The 16,936-nt window shown below is 32.7% G+C and overlaps 1 protein-coding gene across 5 annotated transcripts; it reads left to right on the top strand.

The window, feature by feature from the left end:
- Window positions 1–569: 569 nt before the first annotated feature.
- LOC143076529 (uncharacterized) lies at window positions 570–14,966 on the top strand. 5 transcript variants are annotated; one of them, XM_076252355.1, is made up of 5 exons: window positions 570–744; window positions 3,932–3,989; window positions 6,709–8,072; window positions 13,686–13,808; window positions 14,421–14,966. In XM_076252355.1, the coding sequence occupies exons 3-5, from the start codon at window positions 6,728–6,730 to the stop codon at window positions 14,594–14,596; spliced, it is 1,644 nt and encodes a 547-aa protein (XP_076108470.1). In that variant the 5' UTR covers window positions 570–744; window positions 3,932–3,989; window positions 6,709–6,727; the 3' UTR covers window positions 14,597–14,966. The 5 variants fall into 5 exon arrangements, with proteins under 5 accessions (XP_076108470.1, XP_076108467.1, XP_076108472.1 ...); XM_076252352.1 differs by having other exon boundaries at window positions 3,926–3,989; XM_076252354.1 differs by lacking the exon at window positions 570–744 and adding an exon at window positions 1,782–1,846 and having other exon boundaries at window positions 3,926–3,989.
- Window positions 14,967–16,936: the final 1,970 nt, after the last annotated feature.

Raw genomic sequence — 16,936 nt, 5'->3', positions numbered from 1 at the left:
ACTTTCTGCCAAAAACAAACAAATATCATCAACATATTGAAAATTGAACAATCAAATTTAGCTAGACTATTTAACTTTTATGATGACGACACGGACGCTGACGCAGACGAAGACAGCTGAATGTAAGACCGTTATGTTCCTTCCTGGATTATCGTAGCAAGTTCTACAATAAAACACTTATATAAAGTTTTCAATTGTGTTAAGCCTGCTTGAATCTAAAGCAAAATGATAATACTAAAAAGATGACATTGTATATTGTAACCTTTATGATGATAATTTTATCTCAATCACGCCTTCGAACATAGTTTTTAAAGGTAAATAACGACAGTCATACCGACTTACGGATAGTATTATACACGCACTGGTAAAATAGTGTAAGATTTTAAAGTACTGATAGAACTTTAGATAACTTTTCAATACCTTCAATAGGTATAGTGCTTTATAAATTACAATTTGATAGATAATTTGTGTATTCAGTTTGCCATTTAAACTCATTATCACTATGTTATAACAGTAAAACTAATATACATGTTAACAACCTGTAGTGTATGTAATGTAAGTGTTACTATTCTGTTTATTTATACGGGATAATTTTGTGACAAACTAAATATTAAAAAAATCCTGTTGCCGATTAGATTCACCTTAAAGTTTCGGTAAATATACTGATACGAATGTTTGTCTTGAGAGGGATATGTTCAGTGGCCAGATAAAATACAGATAAAAAGAGACGTGTGAATTCTTAAGGTAAGTCGGGTTATTTTGTATTCGAGGACAAGAACATGATTACTATATTGCAAGTTTTTTTTATTTTGATTGGAAATCAGGGCGGATCCATTGGACAGATCCAGCAATTTTAAAAGGAAGGTCTCTACCCAGTATAAAAGGGGGAGGGGTTTAAACAATATGTCCCCCAAAAAATGAGGGGGTTCTAACCTGCGGACCGCCCCATGGATCCGCCACTGAAAAAGGATGCTACCGTGGTTTTTAAGGCAGATCTTTGACATTTACGACAGTCAAGTTCTTGTACACTTTTTCTTTACTCGGATGAGTCTATAGGTTCACTTGTGTAGCAAAGAGGACTGGAGGCGCGGTGACCCAGTGGTCGAAGACATTCATATTCATTGACCCAAGACAAGACTGTCTACTTTGAGGTTTTGAGTTGGAATCCCGCTCTTAGAGAGGTTTGTTCGACTTGAATCATAATTGACAAACATTGCCAGATTTTCTGCTGAAGGTCTTTCCTTGTAAACGGACATTCCGGTTTTCTACACCAATAAGGATTGTCGCTATGATATAACAAAAGAAAAAGCTGAAAGTGTCGTTAAACACCAAATAATTGTTGATAGCATGTGCAAATCTTTTAAACATCTTTTGGTTTTGAACGTTTTTGCTTGTTTTTACTTATTGAATGTTGTATTTAAAGTCAGAAACCTGATGTTTAGTGGTTGTCGTTTGTTGATGTGGTTCATACATGTTTCTGTTTTTTTTTTACATAGGTTAGACCATTGGTTTTTCTGATTGAATGGTTTTACAATACTCAATTATGTGCCCTTTATAGCTTGCCTTAAGCCCATTTGATCCAATGCTCATTGTTGAAGACCGTAGTGTACTAGGCTATAATGGTTTACTTTTTCAAATTATAACTTGGATAGAGAGTTGTCTATTTGGCATTCATTATGACTCATATTACATCTTCTTCTGTCTTTTTATCATAATTCGATCATTGGGTATAATTATCTTTCCTGATCTATATGCTCTGAATTTATGTGTGTGTTTTGTAGTACAAAAAGATGTAGTATGATTGCAAGTTAGAACATTTAACAGCATAGTTCAAAATGTCGTAGATGTAAGTAACAATAGATCCTCATGCACCTTTTTAAAATGAACATCATCCATATGGTAAAGTGAGCACTAAAAGACTCAAACAAAACAAAATGATAAACAATTCAAATGACAAAACTATAGCAGCCTGTTATAAAAACAATAAAAGAACACAATACGACAGACACAACCTACACACCACTAAATTACTGGCTGCTTACGAAACATCAGCAATCGTTTCATTTTTAAATTCTTTTCATAAAGTGATGTTTATCTCAAGTACAAATAAAGTTTACTATGGTTGTTTACTTTTCAAACCTTTTACGTTTTTTTATTGGGTAGTTTCTGTCAATGATTCAGTATCAAACGTCTCAGTGTATCATAGGTTAACACTGTATTCATGATAGACGACTTGTTGAAAACCATGTCAGCAATCCGATATCTACCATGTCAGAAGTAAAGACAAATATTTGGCTAAATGTCCGAAGAGTTTTTATAATTGTGTCAGAGAATTGGCACGAGGAGCTCAACTGTCTCTCCCACACCTTGAGACGTGTTAAAAGTTGTACAAAAACCCGCAAGATATTGATCTACAAATTAAGACATATAATTACAAATGGTTTGATTTATCTCATATCTTTCGTCCTTATGTATGATTTGGTTGTACACGTAGTTTAATTTAAGCGTGGATTTTTTTTTACGATTTCTTATCATTGATAATAGCGTTGTGATTTACTAAGACGATAATTAAAAAAAAAACATGAACTTTTTCATTTTGTGAGATGCAAATTGGTGGTGTTTTTTTTAATAAAAAAAAAAGTATATTTGGTTTTATCTTGATAGATAATCACATACAAGTATTGTTTGTGGGTCTAATGTATTGATATTATTTGTCATTCTATGTTGTTAGGTTACCCTCTTTTAGAGGTAAGCACACATTGTCCTTCCCCACCACAAAATAAAAAAAATGTTAATCAGGTTAGAGAACGACAATTTAACTTTAAATAAAGGAGAAAAGAAGAGTATGTTTTTTTTCGTACCACGCAAGCATCAAATATTTATTAACAAAAAAAAAATAACATCATATTAAAAGGAAAAAACTTTCAACCAAAAAAATATTTTGCCCTTCCTGCTGATAATTTATTTTTAATCAAAAGAAGAAAAAATAAACAAGAAAGTTTCCATAGTATACGAATACCTCACTCGCACTATCATATCTATCTTCAGTGGACCGTAAAATTGGGATCAAATCTCTAATTTGCCATCAAAATTAGAAAGATCATATCATAGGAAACATGTGTACTAAGTTTATCGGACTTCAACTTCATCAAAAACTACCTTGATCAAAACATTTAACCTGTAGCGGGACAGAAGGACAAACGAACGAACGGACGTACAGACCGAAAAACATAATGCCTCTAGGTGTGGCCGACCAAAGCCAAACAACAAACACCCCTTTCTTAGAGGTTAATTGCTTTTCCCTTACCTTTTCAAAACAGTTGTCAAAAGTATTGATTGATAGTTTTTGTATAATAAAAATCTATTTCATAATGTTTTCACGGTAAATGTGAACTGGGTATAGTTACTACCTGTTAATGTGCAAATAACAGCAGGTACAAAGCCATGAATAGATTTAAACTATCGACGTATCTATAAATCTTTATAGCAATTGATTTGATAATTTTGTTCTATTCAATATTTATTTTACAAAAAAGAAACTCTCATTCAAACACAATTTATCTATATAGGATTACCATACTTTAGAGTAGACATTTTCAATGGCAGATTCTAATAAAATAGGCATTATCGATGAATATTTCATTCATTGCATGACTTTAAAGATTTCAAAATCTCCAGGTGAACGTATGGCAAAGTCTATTCCTGTAATTGCAGAAAATTTTCAACATGTAACTAGCGTACTTTAATTAACACAACTTCAATAGACTGTGTATAGGCACTTCAGTAGTATTTAAATTCGATAAGTATTTATTTTTCGGCTTTTTGAAATTGACTGTAGTTAAACAAGTAAGCTACCAGAGTACAGGAATATTGACATTAGTAAGATTGTACACTGGTAAGTACAATACAAATATTCTAATTATAGTTTCAGCAATTTATAAGTTTTCACCACACGGAACACATAGTGTAGAAGTCAAAGTACATTGTCAGTAAGTTATTAAGTTAATTACTAGTATATGATTAGACTTGTACACATTTATCCACATTTAATTACTATAGTTTTAGTTCTTTTCAAAATCTGTATAAAAATAAGGATATTTGGTATAAATGCCAATGAGAAAATTATTCATCAGAGACCAAATGAAATAACAGTAAAGGAGCTACCATTTGATTTTTATGGGTGTGGGGGGGGGGGGGCTTTTTTTTTTTAGTTTATCCTGACTTTTTTTACCTAAATTGTCGTCCTGACTTTTTTTTTTGCAAGTGTCTCATCCTGCTTTTTTTTTTCCTCAAAACTCCTGTCCTGCCAATTTTTTTCAAATTTCATCCTAGCCCCCCGCCCCCCCCCCCCCATAAAAATCAAATGGTAGCTCCCTAAATATAGGTTTCCGTATTCGGTCTGCAACAATCAGCAAAACCCATACCACATAGTCCGCTATTTATAAAAGATCTCGTTTATTATATGGTTACAATTGTAACAAGTTTGTTTTTCTACGCATTGTTAAAATGTTGCCAAGGAGAGCACGTGCATTCCTATATAAACATAAGAAGATGTGGTATGAGTGCCAAATGCCGTGAGACAACTCTTCATCCAAGTTACATTTGGTAAAAGTAAACAATTATAAGTCAAACTACAGCCTTCAACACGGAGCCTTGGCTCACGCCAATTAGCACGCTATAAAGGGCTCCAAAAATGTATGTTTTATTTATAACGAAAATAAAATCTAAATTTTTGAATGCCTCGGCCAAATTTAAATTTACATAGTCGCAGATAACAATACAGTATTTTTCATAATATTCTAGAAACGGTATTATAATGTAATTATTGGTTCAAATGATTTAAGGCTAGTTTTAATTTGTCAAATATCAACGTGAGGAAGCGCTTGTCAATACTTAAGAAAAATCAAACTGAACATAGAGGATTAAGCATGGTTATATTATATGCCATTAACTAGGTGTTCTTTTATGTGCTACCCTTCAGGAAAGTTTCATGGTAGAACTTGTTTATTTGTACACGGACAGAAGCAAAACAACTCTATCGAAGGCTATATTGCTTCTTGCTTCTCCACAAAATATAAAGTATGATCTAGATGGTGTTTACAGAAGAGAGAATAGTGAGCAAAACGTGTGTTAATTGCAAAAAAGGGGGAAAAGGAGGGAAAATGGCAAAATTTAAAAGAACAGAGAATTATAGGGTGCTAATATGTATTATCTATAATAATATTTCTAAGGAATAAAGAAAAATGGTACAAAATTTATATAAAAAAACTAAATAAAGGATACGTCTTACACTCTCATAAATATTTAATTTTCAATCTTAGCTACGGTTAATTCAAAAGACACAAATCGATTTTTCCTTTTCCAATTACAGAGAGTAAATGTCGATAATAATGAAGTCTTGTACGACTTAACAAGAAAGTGTAGCGGATAAAGATCTGAAATAAAACATTGTGCATTTTGATGGTTAGTGATGATACAATCTTATTAATATGTATACAGTTGAAATCTTAAATTTTCAAACGGTATGAAATACACCTTTAAGAGTACAATAAATGAAGATAGAAGCATCAATAGAATAAATTTAAAAGTTTAAGTGAAGTTCTCATTAAGTGCGTCAGTATTATACATGAGGGTCAGTATGGGGGGAGGTCTACATTTCTGTATTCTATCATTTTATGGGCTGGTTTTCTCCATTCTTTATGTATTTTGCCTGTTATTCTGTGTTCTTTATACTGAAGCCTCAATTATTCTCTAGTCTGTTTTATCTAGACCCTCATATGTCATTGTCATATTGCCAATGCAATCTATTCAAAAGAAAATACATATTTTTACCGAACTTTCTATATATCCTGTCAAATATAGATTTAATTATTCGTCTGGCGTACATGTATATACAAAATTTAGTCCTGGTATCTATGATGAGTTTATTTATGCCGATTTCTTTTTCTTCTGTCTTTGCTTGAGGGTAACAAGACTTAATGGTTCCAATTAACATTTATAAACAGTTAATTCACAGAAAATGAACATATCAACACCTTCACATGTCAACACATAAGTGCTGACCATTGCAATGGTGACAACCGAGGGAACGAACGTCCATAAAACAATAACAGCAACCAAGGAAACCTGTTTCATAGCTGGTAATTTGCTGGAATCATTTACTACCCCTCAATTTAAAATTTCTGAGGTAATGTAAGGGAAATATTTTTTTTCCATAAATATCTTATCACATTCCCGTCCTCCATTTCCCCGATGTGACCTACATAATTAGACCTACCACTGGGTTCGATCTTAGGGAGCCTGATATTCTTACCTTTCCGGAGCACCCGAAGTCACCCACTATTTTTGGTGGGTTCGTGTCGCTCATCATTTGGTTTTGTATGTTGTGTCTTGAACACGGTTGTTTGTCTCTTGGTCTTTTGTTGCCATGTTGTTGTCAGTTTATTTTATACTTTTATACTCCCCCATGGTGTTTCGTCTGTGTATACAGTATGAGCCAAAAAAATGCTAAAATCAATCCACCAAGGATAATGTATATTATTATCTATGCAACTAACTTATAAATAGTAAACATGTATTACATAGCCATCCACTTAATTCCGACTTTGGTAGATAGTTGTCTAATTGGCAATCATACCTCATCTTCTTACTTTTTTTTATGACAATGTTAACAAATAAACATGTGATACTATGATTACAATGTTACAGATGTCATAGATGATAAATAATGCCGTTAAGGAAAGAGGAAACGATCATAGAGAGCAAGGGATTCATTCGGTATCAGAAGGGACCAGTTTCGTTAGAGTCAGAGAGACGCAAAGCTATAATTCTGGTGGAGGAAGTAGAGAAAATTGTCAGCCATTTTAAAAACAAGTGGTTGAAAGACGCAACAGACGACCATGTTGATTCGTGGATTGACCTTATTGCACTCGCTAAAGAGCATGCCGGGATGCCAAAGTGTAAAACTGTTGAGGAGTTTGGACAAGAACTGACTAAAATCCGAAAACATGAAGCCATGTCTGAAAATAAAATATTATTAAATGATATGTTGAAAATTGCAGAAAGAGCTAAAATGTTTGATGGAATGATTCCAGATATTCACAATAAATTACAAAGGGCATTTGAAAGGGTATCAAAGTATTGTATTAGTTTTTCGTTAGAAGCTGAAAATCAGGACATTAGAGCAATTCAGGATTATGAAAATAATATACTGAAATGGGAAGAGGATATTCCAAATGGGTTAGCAGAAGTTAACAGAAAATACCATGATTACTTGGAAGCAAAGAACATTTCAATGGAAGCTTATATAGAGACGTATGGAAATATACTTCATAATATGACTTACACACTGGAATCTCTTCCAAAAATTTGTGAGCCTATGAGAGACTGGGTGCTAGCAGACGAAACTTATCCAAGAAAAATTATGCAGGAAATTAGAAAAATTGAGAAGAAAAAAGAAGAAGTTTCCGAATCACATCGGAGACAGTTTAACCGGAAGAATGAAGATAGTTCCCGTGTTCAGAGAACGATTTATAATTCGAAGAAAGTCAAGGACCAGTTACAAAATGCAATGTATGAACGTAAACAATGTCGTAAAAGGGAAATGGCGGTACAAGACAATATTGATATCATCCAAGAGGACATGGATGAAAAAAAGAAAGAGTTAGATGAAACTCTTAAGCAATTTAGTAACAGAAAATCAAATTCTCCTACATTATTTGACGTTTTATCTACGAAAGTTGATACTTTGCACGACGAAATACAAACATTGGAAAATCAGATGAAAGTTCATAGAAGGAACATGAGTAGAATGAAAGAAGATCGTCTTAGAGTTCAAAAAGATATTCATACATGTAAGAAAGTGCACGAAAAAACTTTAAAAGATACCCAGAAAGTATATGAAGTACTCGAACGAGAGGAACTCAATGCTAAACGTTTGGCAGACCAAGACGCAGTGTTAGCAGCGAGAATCAAAGCTGCTTATCGAGTAAGACAGATAAAACTTCATCCTTTGACAGTGAAAAAAATTTACCTCGGCGGATATGTGCCAGGTCAAATGAATGGAGTTACAGGTAGGTTAGAGCTAATTTTTCTAATGCATGTAAAGTAGGAATTTGGTTAGCTTGCTTGCGTTGTTTGTATATTGTACCATTGTAATTGGGATGACGTCTAATCAAATTTAAATATAATTATACAGATCTACTATTATACCTTTCTATGTTGTTTACAGGTGTCTATCTAAATACAATGCTTGACCAAACGTTTATACAAACAAAGCAAGCAAGCCAATCAATATTCTACCCTACAAGCATTAGGAAATTAGCTTTAATGATATATGTTAACAATATGTCTGTAAGATGACCGAATCCAATAGGCGCCAACATGAATCTTCGCCGTTCTTTGGCAAAGAATTAGTGATTTTGGTGATTTTTATTCTGATATTTGCCTGAGGAAAGATTATCGGTCGGTCATTTCATTTTAAAAATGTAAACTTATTGTGGTTTTCGATACTTGTAATGATCAGTAAGATATATATGTCCACGTGTTATATACCACTTGTGTTTTGCTTGTTGTCCGGAAAATCAGATTTATTATATATTATTTATTTACTAAAAAGGGTTAAAAAATATTTCGCTAAAATGGGCTTTGGCAATTTTAATTTTCGCTAAAATGGGTTAAAATTCTGGCACTCAAACGGGTTCTACTTTGGCGCTCAACCCTCTTATTTTTTATGCTAAAATGTCCTATCAATGCGCTCAAATGTCCTCCGCCGGTGTTATCATAATTACATCTAGATGTTAGGGGACAAAACGGCCGGGTCATTTTGACGGAAACTAGTAACTTAAGATTAGAACGAATTAGAGTTTGATATATGTACGGACAAAACATTTATTTATTAGAATGTTGGTATTTATATTTCCCTATTTTATTGGTTATGGTTGTTGGGTTTCTGAATGGTTGACATGATATACCCGATCCTATTACTCCTGTGGTTGGGAGAGTTATGCATCTCAAACTAAGTATTTGCAGCGACCTCTACAATGTTGATATATGTAATATGGTAATAAGCTAGAAATAGGCGAGAATTAACTTTTCACGAAAATGCATTTTATTCATACATGTTTTGTTGAACTCAGGACTTATTCGTACTAATAAGTGAAAAAAGGGACCCTCATGGGGGGGTCCTAGTAATCACATAATCACCATTTTTTTGCCAATATAATCACATAATCATTAAATATTTGCTTATCTTTAGTAATCAAATAATCATAAACTAAAAATACAGTCCTAGGTAATCAAATAATCATGAAATATTTGGCTTAATACTCAAATAATCATTAAAAAAACGGCCAAGTAATCACATAATCAAAAACCCCATGAGGGCCCTCAAAAAAGGGACCAAGATTAAATTCGACAGCTTTACACGGTATTATATTACACAAAAAAATGAATAAAATATTTTAATTGATTAAAAAAATTAATCGTGCTTTAATACAGAATTATTATGATTTAAATATTCAACATTGAAATAATTGTAAGGACAACTTCTTTCCAACAAAAAGCGGCCTTCAGTATTTTAAATTTTAAAACCATTTCAGATTTTTAATGAAGTATAATTTAAAGTAAATTTGCTTTGACGCAATTTCATGTTTTTTTCTATTTGCTAATAATCGAAAAAGTGTTATAATCTTTGAATATACTTTCTTTAACAAAAGAGCATTTTAGTAGACGAACTTATTATTTGTGATTGTGTATAAAGCAGTTGAGAAGTAAAATTTTTAAATTACAAAAAATGCACCTGAGGAGATACTTAGCAATAACAAATATTTTAACACATTATCATATTATTTCCATTACTAAAACAAATATTTCCATTTCACTTTCCTAAAGGTTTAATACACTCGTTTATGTAAAGTTTAAATTATAATAAAATATTTCCATAAAGAATTTTATTTCAAACAGTTAATAAGTTATATACATGATAAATCGTTCATATATGTGCGTGTTAAAATGTTATTTTCATTTTTTGGTCAAGTTGAAATATATAATTTTTTGGACAGTATCCAGGTTCGTTATTTATATAACAAATATTAAACTATCTATAGATGTATCATATGAAGGTGTTATCTTTACCCCCAGTGGCGAACTGCTACCCGAATAAGAAACAAATAAAGAATGTTACCTGTTACACCTGTAATAAACATTTTAAATTTTACGTTCTAGCTGTATGTATAAAGTTTAAAAAGAAATATTTTTGACGACATCATATTGGTATGAAATTTATTAAAGTGTTTCTTCTTAAAATTTCACTTGTATCCTTGTTCCAGCATATGTTTAAGAATTAAATGCTTCTTTTTGCTATTTTATTTATGTGTTAGTCATGAATGTGGAAATTTATTGAGAAATACAATCTGATATTGGAATACCACGCGATTGCTTTCAGCCAATCAAAAGTACAGATTATAATGACACGAACATTCATGTAATAAAATAATATCATAATGCTGGACTTCAATCGGGTGAAATTATTTCATTCTGTGAATTCGACACATTCAGCTTTTTTCGTTTAAATTGTTTTACATTTGTCATATTAGGGTTTCGTTTGCTTTTTTTAATGGGTTTTGATCACTGTTGAAGGTTATAAAGTGACCTATAGCTGTCAACATCTACGTCATTAGTTCTCTGGGGATGGTTATCTCATTGGTAATTTGGTGATCATACCTTACGTGTATTATATGTTGTATGTACATCGCGGTTTTTCACACCTTGTCAACTTTCTGTTGTTTTGTGGATTTTTCCTATTGTTAACTTTCTGTTGCTTAGTTGATTGTAATTAGTGATCTCTCTGTTATTGTATCATTTAATCGTCTTTGTTTCATAATAGGTGTTTCCTATCCAATTTTTGTGTGTGAGGTTGATTAAAAAGGATAAGTTACTCCAAAAAAGTTGATTTTATTTTTAAAATTGGTATGGTGCAAATGATAAATTGTCAAAATGATATGAAAATCGCATCTCTCATATGTGAATCGAACGGAGCAGCACAATTTAGTACTTTCAAAACCCCAGAGCCCCTTTCAACATTGAGAAGTGCTTATATATTTGTGGCCTAGCTTTCTTTAAATTTTTTGTAAAGTCTTACATGCTTCGTTTACATACGAGTTCAGTAAGGCGCATATCTATTATATGTATATGTATATAAATATTTTTTTATTCCTTGACCATAGACCAATCAGAATTCAAATGGTCTCAAAAATTAATGGAAGAAACAAGCTATAAAATTTATTTCTAAATATAAAAGTATTGTGTCGTTTATGGAACCCTACATGCTTTCCTCTTGAACAACAGATATTGAGAATGCTCGAGAATCAAAATTGTAATAAAAAATGATTTTTAGTCCCAAACGACTAAGTGTTTTTTTTTTTTTTAGATTACGCGATCTTTATAAATAGCCTAAGAATGACTACATGCGTAATATTGAACCGAACAACCACATTGTTTGCACACTAGCCTTCTCGCTATTTCATGACAATCGAATCAATACTCAGTATAGAAAGTTATTCATACCTTCATTAAACTTTGTTGATATAAATACTGTATACAGATGGTTCCTTGCTGGTGTGTACTGTTTGTACTGTTATAAATCAAATACAATAATGATAAGCGCAAACGGAGAGGACAAACACACTTGTCATATAATATTCTAATTATCATCTAATAAATGTTTGTATATATAAAAAAAATAAAGAAAGATGTGGTATGATTGCCAATGAGACAACTCACCACAAGAGGCCAAATGACACAGAAATAAACAGCTAAAGCTGAGGGATTTAGATAATTTAATGAATATGCATCGTTTTGTAACTGTATTGTGGTGTAAAGATGTTGACCATAGCTTGTTATACGTTTACCGGAATTTAAAGAAAATTCTCTGTTACGAGCAATATTTTCTGTGTCAAATTTAGCAAGGGGTGTTCTTCATTTATACTATTTCGAAAATTCGAAAATTCGAAAAACTGTTGAGTTACCATAAAATGCCAATTTTCTACCCCAAAAAAAAGCTGAGGCACCATACATGTATGTGTTTTGCAGTTTCAATTATACCCAAAGGTGTTAATAATTCAGAATTCGACATTTTTTTTTTCAATGGATCTTTGATAGCTTAAACGCAGGACCAAAAATGTTACCATTGTCGTCTATGTAAATAATTACTTCCTTGTAACCGTATGAAAGGATATAATCATATGTCAAAATGATGTTCTTTTTCATGTTTATAGGTTTATCTTATAAATAAAGAACACCATTCTGACAAATGATCATATCAGCTATATCCGATTATCATGTTCTTTAATAATAAGATTACATAAAAAATTCTTACGATTCTGCAATTTTTGACAGACCGAAGCCTTCCAAAAACTATATTTTATTTCCATATAAAATGCAACGTCAACTACTGCCCGTGCTATCTGTGATGTTAATTAGTGCATAGAAATAAAATGAAAGTTTCGAATTATCTCGTCATTTCATGTTTGCAGCATACACATGTAATTTTTTGTGATATCCTATTTGAGATTGTCATATAAGGTTGTGTATACGGTAAACGTGAAAAATAGCTTTGGTCAACACCTGCATGCATATTCAAAAACAGGTTTTTCGATTGAACTTGAAATAAATCATTTGTCTCGAGAAAAAAAACCAAAAAAACAATGCCTCTCAAAATCTAGCAATTGTAGTCAGAAATACACAACGCAAAATGTTACGATCTATATGTGTCAACTAAAATTATTATCTTAAAAGTAATAACATAAACGGTACCAATTGTACTGCACCAGATACGCATTTCTACCATTAATGTTTCTTCAGTGATGTTAGAGGCCAAACTATTTGAAAATCTTATTCTTATTCATAAATCCAAACAGAACAAAAAGTAACATAGCCAAAATCATGGTATCTTGACCATTAATCATTGTTTTTAGTACATCATATGTTTACAGAGGAGTATTGTTGTTAGTACATCATATGTTTACAGAGGAGTTTGCTATTAGTTGTTGGTGTGATTTGTTATATTAGTCAATATGTTTGTCTATTCCCGTCATCTTTTTTATGCCCCATCTACGATAGTAGAGGGGCATTATCTTTTCTGGTCTGTTGGTCCGTTCGTCTGTTCGTCCGTCCGTCCGTTCGTTTGTTCGTCCGTCCGTCCGTCCGTCCGTCCGTTCGTTTGTTCATCTGTCCCGCTTCAGGTTGAAGTGTTTGGTCAAGATAGGTGTTGATGTAGTTAAAGTCCAATCAACTTGAAACTTAGTACACATGTTCCCTATGCTATGATCTTTCTAATTTTAATGCCAAATTAGAGTTTTTACCCCAATTTCACGGTTCACTGAACATAGAAATGATAGTGCGAGTGGGGCATCTGTGTACTTTGGACACATTCTTATTTTATAATATTTAGAAAAAAACGTTAAACGAAGTTTCCTTTTTAACATGTCTAAAAGCTACTATATACGTGATACATAATAATTTTTCATCATGGAGTTTAGAATGTCATATTTATCAATCAAGATGGCGGCCTTAGACCTATGACTCTAAATTTAGCCAATCAAAACAGTTTGTTACATGAAGATTGCATTATATTAGTTTATATTTTCAAAACATATTTGACACAACCATAACATTGTTGATTACAGATCATTTGGCTGAAGCCCTAAGGGTAACAGCAGCAGAAGTGGGTAAAAATTGGACGACACTTTACCGGAAGTTGCCATTTAATCCACCACGTGACAAGTCAAATCTTGACTATGACATTGAAGGTAATGGTTTGTAGAGGGAAATATAAATCTTTGCTTTGATAAATTGTTTATCTTTTGAAATATCTTGCATTATTTTTTTTTTTTAGTTTATTGATATAACAAAAAGACATATATATGCAGTGTCATGTATTAAGCAACAATATAGAGCTTTCCAACATCGATATCGTAAATTATTACCCGCGACTGAGTCCCAATGTGAAGCTTTTTGGCGAGTCAGCATACATTTGTACTTACTGTTGTCATGTGTTTGCAAAATTCATAAGATTTGTTGTCCTTCCTGAGGTAAACATAGCTGTTACTCCGATGATAAATACCCATCTATAAGATTATAACTATAATCTGAGCAAGTTGATATGGAATTTTAGAAGAAAGACAATACCTTAGATTAGCAAATCCATTAAAACAGTATCTGTTGAAATGCACATTGTAATTCTCCGAAGTGTATAAAGTGCTGTAAATTGTTTTTAAAGGGAATTCTACTAAGTAAATTTATTCATCTTCCCGCTCACAAGATACTAGTATCTCTATGAAGAGGAGTAAAGAGAGTAAAATAAATTGACTGATGCATACTTGAAGATTTAAGATTTTGATTATATTTTATTTTATTTATAGCAATTGACTGGACCCGATCGACAAACACAGAGTACAAAGACCTAGCCTACAAAGGCCTTGAGAAATGGAGAAAACTTAGCAACAAAGCCTCTACAAACGCCCTTATCAGGACCTTAAATAGTATGAAAAAACAGTCAATAGCTCAACAGTTACAAAGAACTGTCATTATAACATGACAAAAAGACATAATGTCAATGTTAATACGATGTGCTTTATTATACTTTATATCTTAAATAGTATGGAAAAACAGTCAATAGCTCAACAGCTACACAGAACTGTTATTATAACATGACAAAAAGTCATAGGGTCTTGTTAACACCATTTGCTTTATTATACTATATATTTATAATCACTGTTCAGCTACTTACCCAGACCTATTGTTTGAAGCATTGCTTTAACCACTGTTTTACATTTGTAATTAAAAAAAACCAGGCGTCTTTCATATACCGGTAGACATGTATCCATAGTTTCGACTAAATACTATGTATATTATGCTATTAACCATGTACCAACAGTTATATTACATAAAGTTGTGTTTATCCATAACTCACTTGATTTGCCATTAATTGTATTGTGTGTTACAAAATTATAGAAAACTACTCATACTTATTTCAATATAAAATACGTACACAATCCTTCTTTGATAATATTTAGCCACATTCCCGCTCTCTCCCCCCTCGTTTTGGACTCTCGTCAAATACGACTTACCACAAGATCTCTTTTATGAAATGAACAAGTCGACTAGTACCATTAGTTAAGTAGGAATAGTTTATAAATGCAAACAATACAATTGAGCTGACTTTACATTATATAATATATCATCGATAAAGTGGATTTGGGAGTTTAATGGTACATAGTGCTAGGTTCGATTTCATTCTACTTGTAAAATGTTATACTTGTCACGTGGTTAAAAAGTGGGACAAAAGATACAAGAAAGACATTCAAACTCATAAGTTGAAAATAAACTGACAACGGCATGGCTAAAATCATGCCAGAAGTCTGTTATAAATAAACTGATAACGGCATGGCTAAAATCATGCCAAAAGTCTGTTATAGATAAACTGACAACGGCATGGCTAAATCATGCCAAAAGTCTGTTATAGATAAACTGACAACGGCATGGCTAAAATCATGCCAAAAGTCTGTTATAAATAAACTGACAACGGCATGGCTAAAATCATGCCAAAAGTCTGTTATAACATACACTCATCATAGATACCAGGACCAAATTTTGTTTATACGCCAGACGCGCGTTTCGTCTACAAAACATACACTCGAAATGTCTTCATAATGCAACAAAAACTCGATAGATACAATAAGTACATTCAAACTCAGAAGTCGAGAATAAACTGACAACGCCATGGCTAAAAAAGAAAAAAAATAACAATATACAAAACACAACATAGAAAAGAATGAGAAACACGAAACCCACCAAAAACCGGGGGTGATCTCAGGTGCTCCAGAAGGGTAGGTAGATCCTGCTCCGCAAATGACATTCATCGTGTTGCTTTTGAAGTATAAACCGGGTCACATTCGGGGGAAAAGGCCGGGATTGTGTTATTGATGATTGAAACATATTCTTCTTCATCGGTGAAACAGATAATCCATACTGGTCAACCGTGATCATCCGTGAAAGAAATTATTTCAACTTTATCACTTGGATTGATTGATTGTTGGTTGCTTAACGTCCAGTGGCACATCACTTGGAAGTCTTGTTAAATAGCTTTATTTTGAGCAGGAACAGAGCAATCAAGTAAATCATGAGACACATAGTATGGCACTGCATCGTATGGCGCTGCATTGTATTGCGCTGCATTCCCTCATCGTATCATCGTATTGCGCTGTATTCCCTCATCGTATCATCGTATTGCGCTGCATTCCTGCACCGCTGGCCCTGCTTAAAGGTTGCTATAAGGAATTGAAAACATTAAAGAAACGTCAACACATGAAGTATATATCTCCCTCATGATACTATATTCAAAAGCTTCCGTTTCGTTTCATGATTTTTTTTTAGAGAGTTGCTACTTTCAAAGAAGTAATGTACCAGAGATTCATTTGATTAAACTGAAAAATCACCATAAATTTCATGATTTGGTTGACCATTATGGAATATCTTTATCCCAATGACCACGGATATATTTCAATTTCCGTAGCAAAAATCTTGTGCTCTTTCCTACTTTTAAACAATAACTGAATGCGACTAATCACATGTTTGTTTAGGCCATGATAAAAACTATAGGTACCACTAGTGGACTAGGGTTTGCTTATCCTACCGAATCAAACTTCTATTCTTGGAGGGGTTCTTGTTTCGGATTCTTGTTTCGGATTCTTCATCGTTCGGTGTAGTGTTTTGTAGACTTTTATTTGCCATGACACGTTCTGTTTATATGATTATGGGATTGGAAAATCTGCTGCAGCAGGATAATTCGGACTCCATTAACAAAACGGAGTGATCCTTACATAAAATAAGATGCTGCAGGATTATTCGAACTCCACTAAAACGTGTGTAATCCTTA

The sequence above is a fragment of the Mytilus galloprovincialis genome, chromosome 5 (assembly GCF_965363235.1).
Source record: "Mytilus galloprovincialis chromosome 5, xbMytGall1.hap1.1, whole genome shotgun sequence".
NCBI classification, from domain to species: domain Eukaryota; kingdom Metazoa; phylum Mollusca; class Bivalvia; order Mytilida; family Mytilidae; genus Mytilus; species Mytilus galloprovincialis.
The sequence above is the reverse complement of the archived record's forward strand: the minus strand, read 5'-3'. Positions and strand labels throughout refer to the sequence as shown.

What these genes read in the sequence shown, in the direction of transcription:
- LOC143076529 (XM_076252357.1), top strand. Translation starts at nt 6,728, where the DNA reads ATGCCGTTAAGGAAAGAGGAAACGATCATAGAGAGCAAGGGATTCATT. An exon ending in TCAAATGAATGGAGTTACAG is followed by an intron (nt 8,073 to 13,685) that starts GTAGGTTAGAGC and finishes TGTTGATTACAG; the next exon opens with ATCATTTGGCTGAAGCCCTA. An exon ending in TCTTGACTATGACATTGAAG is followed by an intron (nt 13,809 to 14,420) that starts GTAATGGTTTGT and finishes TTTTATTTATAG; the next exon opens with CAATTGACTGGACCCGATCG.